Below are 4,071 nucleotides of genomic sequence, written 5' to 3' on the forward strand. Positions count from 1 at the left end.
CTTTGTGGAGATGGTGCTAGCAGTCAAGGGCAAAGGAGTCGTTGGGCCCAAGTCTACACAGAAACCATCAAGACACAAATATGTGGAAACACAGTGCAGACTGTGAAGCCCTTTGCAAATATTTGCTTTGACCTCCCTGCTGTGATTTATTTGAAAGCAGGTCTGATTCACGCCTCTGCTCCAATTGAGCTTACCACTCAGATGAGCGCACACAGGATGCAATTATTCCCAGGAATGCTCTATTATCTCGGCCCTTTCCTATCAAGAGGATCAAACAGAGACCAAAGCATGTGTAGAAAGACATGGGCCATCCCTGTTCTGTGACGAGAGAAGAGTCAGGTGCACTGTGGGCACTACTTCCATTTTCTATTCTTACTGATCACTTACAAGGAAGATGCAGAGGAAACTAAGCAGTTAAAAACATGGGCATGGCATGGTGATGGTAACTATGTATTCCAATGCACATCATCCAGGCAGTGCTCTGTGGGGTCTACACACTGAGTCGGATGCTGTGCACCTCCTGCTTTTGCTCCTGGGCTATGACAGACTTGTTAGAGTTATCTTCATTAACACTATTGGTCCTATTTCAGGGGTTCTTGAAAAGGAAGATGTCAGTCCAAGGCCAGTGGTTTCGGTCTGTGTCTTTGAACCAGTGCCATGGGATGAGCTGCTGGAGGCTCCTTGGGAATGAAACCCTTCAGCACTAGCCAGGCTAAACTGCAGCAGGCACTCCAAGTCCTCCTAAGTTGCAGGGTTGATAGCATTTACTAGGCAATGCTCAGAAAGCAGGTAGAACCTGAGATTTTGGATACATGCAGGAGAGTTTCCAACCATCCTGCCCAGTCAACTCACTTAATTCTGAGAACATGGGGGAAACAAAGTTGCCATCAGCTTAAGGTTGGACAGTGGCAAAACTAGGCTATAAGCCAGCATGCCCACATCTTTAAGGGCTATTCTGCTAGGATTTCTCAATGGCACACCTTTGGAAGCCCTGCTGATGGCTTCCTAATGTAACGGGAACAGATACACAATTTCTGTATCTCAGACACTGCACAAAGCCACCTAAAGGACCATGATATAGGCTCTATACATCTGGCATCTTCTGCAGAGACTGTTAGACAAAGACACCAGGAGAGAAAATGCCTTCATATGGCAGGCACCGCTCCAGGGATTACAAGTGCCAACTACTACTATCTGCACTTTCCCAACCACCAAGCAAGGGTGTGAGCCCCTGAGATGTCTGGACCTTGGCACGCATATTCTGGATGTGTATGACACAGGAATCAGGGAACAAGAGTGCTTCTGTGCATAAATTCCAAGAGCCATCATGTCTTATTTTTATTTATGTGTGTGTGTGTGTGTGTGTTCACATATGTGTAAGAATGCATACACATGTATGGAAGTCAGAGCCAATTTCAGGTGTTATTCCTTAGGTGTCATCCACCTTGTGTTTTTAAGGCGGGCTCTGTCACTGACCTGGAACTCACTGATTGACTTCCAAATCCCAGGTATCACCTTCTTCCACCTATCCAGGCTTGAGATTACATGTGCATCCCACCACCCAAGCTTTAACGTGAGCGAGTACAGGGTCAAAACTCAGCCCTCGCACCTATTCAGTAAGTACACTTTTTCAACAGAGCCACCTCCCCAATCTCAGTGTCTGATTTTTTTTTTTTACATTTCAGTAACGGCCTTTATTGAACAAAGTCCACCAATTTAGCTTCGAGTAGATTTTCCCTTCAGCAGCAGCACTCATCTCTCCCAAGACTCCAGCTGAGACCCCTTCTTCTCCTGTGTCTATGAGGGAGGTGGAAGTGCGTCACTATTCTCAATGGAGAGGACAATGTCTTTTCTTTGACGGGAAAACAACCAGCTTAACTATGCAAGACAACACTTGGTCCTCCAGTCAGTTTCCTTAATTAATTTTGTCCTGGAATATATACAAGTTATTGGTGGCAGCTACAGCAATAATGCTCTCCATGGGGTACCAGGCTGTGTGAAGGATCTTCTTATTGAAGTCCAAACTGTCCACGCTAATCTCGTCCTTCTTTCTCTTATCCCCTGTACATACTTTCTGGGGCTTCAGGCAGGCTCAGCGTTTGCTGTTCTCTCTTGAGGCTTCCAGCATAACATCTCTCCAAGTGTTTCTATCAAACATTCTAAAGAAGTTGTTGTAGGAGCCCGTCATAATGACACTGCCTGAACCGTTCCAGCAGCACTCGAACTTGTCAAAGATGCAGTCATTCTCATACAAGGAGCAGAGCTTGCTTCGTAGGTACTCATGTACCTGGTGGGTCTCGACAGGCCTGCCCTCCATGTTGAGGTCCCATACCTTCACCGACAGATAGTCTCTGGTCATCATGTACCAACCACTGTGGCTGAACTTGACATCAGATATAGACGAGATTATTTCTGAGAAAAAGGATCTACTGCTGGGGTCTTCTGGCACTTCAAAAAACTTGGCATGCCTGTCACACAGGGCAGAGGAGCGCATGTCACACAGCCTGATGGTCCCCTTGCTACTGCTGTAGACCAACACGTTGCACTGGTGTGGGTGGAACTCAGCGGCGGTGATGGCTTCTGTCAGCTCCTCCATGTTAGCTGGCTTGATGTCTACAATGTTGAAGCTTCTATCTGTGATTTCCAAATGCCATAGGTTAATTCTCAGATCATCTGCAGAGAGATATGTTTCATGATCACTATTTACTGAAATGGAATTTATGTGATATGTATGAGCATTTGCAAAAATTCATCGTGGACTTGCTTCTACCATAAGGTCCATGGGCTTTAATATTGGAACCTGTAGTGCCATAATTCTAAATGGGTCTCGAAGTTGTCCATCTTCATCTTTCAAGTTATAACCTTCTGCTCTTTTATCCCGTTCACTTATTTTCCATAATTTAATAGTTTTATCATTTGTAGAGAGTAGAAAATGAACAGCATTCTGTTGCAGCAACCACCTGATTTTATTAATTTTTTCTTCAATTTCTAGACTTTTCAAATAGTCAAACTCTGGCTCATGACTCTGAAAGGTACTGTAAACATTGTACTCTCCCCTAGAGTGAGTGAGGCCTTTATTCTCTTGTTCCCCTTGGAAAATAACAACTCTGCCACCTTTGCCTCCCGTTGCAAGAAGGTCTCCAGAGTAGTTAAACTCAACGGTTGAGATGATGTCGGCTTGGGGGGGGGACTGAAACAAGTTACTTTTTATTAGTTCACTCAATGCATCAGCATCTCAATCCCAAACAAACTGCTTTTAAAGAATACATTTGTTTGAAAAGAAAAATGTAACAGAATAACATGTACTAAAAACAGTGTAACAAAAAGGTAGGTTGAAAACACACGCTTCAAAAGTCATCATATTCTGCCATGAAACCAGAAAGTCTAAATGAAGTGCTGATGCCCCAAGCATTATGAGAGCCTGAATTTACCAGGGTTCTAAGGGAGGACATTTCAAGAATGATCTCTGACATTTTGAATGCTTTTGACGTTTGCCTCACATCCTTTCTGGTACAATACACAGTGGCACAGTCCATGCAAGGAGATACCTGGACAGAACTCCTGGCTGGAACACCTGCAGCTCTGCAGCAGCAAAGAATGACCTGATGACTCTTCCTGGGAATCACTTTTTCAAGTTCTCAAATCCAGGCATCAGCGCATGAAATAAGCCCCTTGAAATGACACCTTCTAATAATCTCTCACTAACATTTCTTCTTCAAGTTTGAGTTTGGATAGGACTGGGGTAGTGATTCTTGTTGCGACAACAAGTCCTAGTTGCCAATGACTGCCTTTGCCTTTTCAAACCACTGATGAATCAAACATTACCACCATTCTGCCTGACAAAAATGATTAAATTATAAATGATGGATTAAGAAATAAGTGGGTTAAAACAGGAAACTGTGAACACATACAATTAAAAAGAACACATACAAAAGACTTGCAAAATAAAATTTTAGATATACTCAAAAGTTTTACTTAAAATACTTGCAAACTAAAGAAAAACACAAAAAGGATGCCTTTAACCAACACAGCCTTTAATCTCGGGTGGAGGCAGGCAGATCTCTGAGTTCA

The 4,071-nt window shown here is 43.5% G+C and overlaps 1 protein-coding gene across 1 annotated transcript; it reads right to left on the minus strand.

Annotated features, from left to right (window-relative positions):
- Nucleotides 1–1,850: 1,850 nt before the first annotated feature.
- On the minus strand, nucleotides 1,851–3,174 carry LOC103160255 (serine/threonine-protein phosphatase 2A 55 kDa regulatory subunit B delta isoform-like). Its single transcript, XM_035453239.1, is given in 1 exon segment — nucleotides 1,851–3,174. A coding segment is annotated over 1 exon segment (681 nt). The 5' UTR covers nucleotides 2,597–3,174; the 3' UTR covers nucleotides 1,851–1,915.
- Nucleotides 3,175–4,071: the final 897 nt, after the last annotated feature.

The sequence above is a fragment of the Cricetulus griseus genome (genome assembly GCF_003668045.3).
Source record: "Cricetulus griseus strain 17A/GY chromosome 1 unlocalized genomic scaffold, alternate assembly CriGri-PICRH-1.0 chr1_1, whole genome shotgun sequence".
NCBI lineage: Eukaryota > Metazoa > Chordata > Mammalia > Rodentia > Cricetidae > Cricetulus > Cricetulus griseus.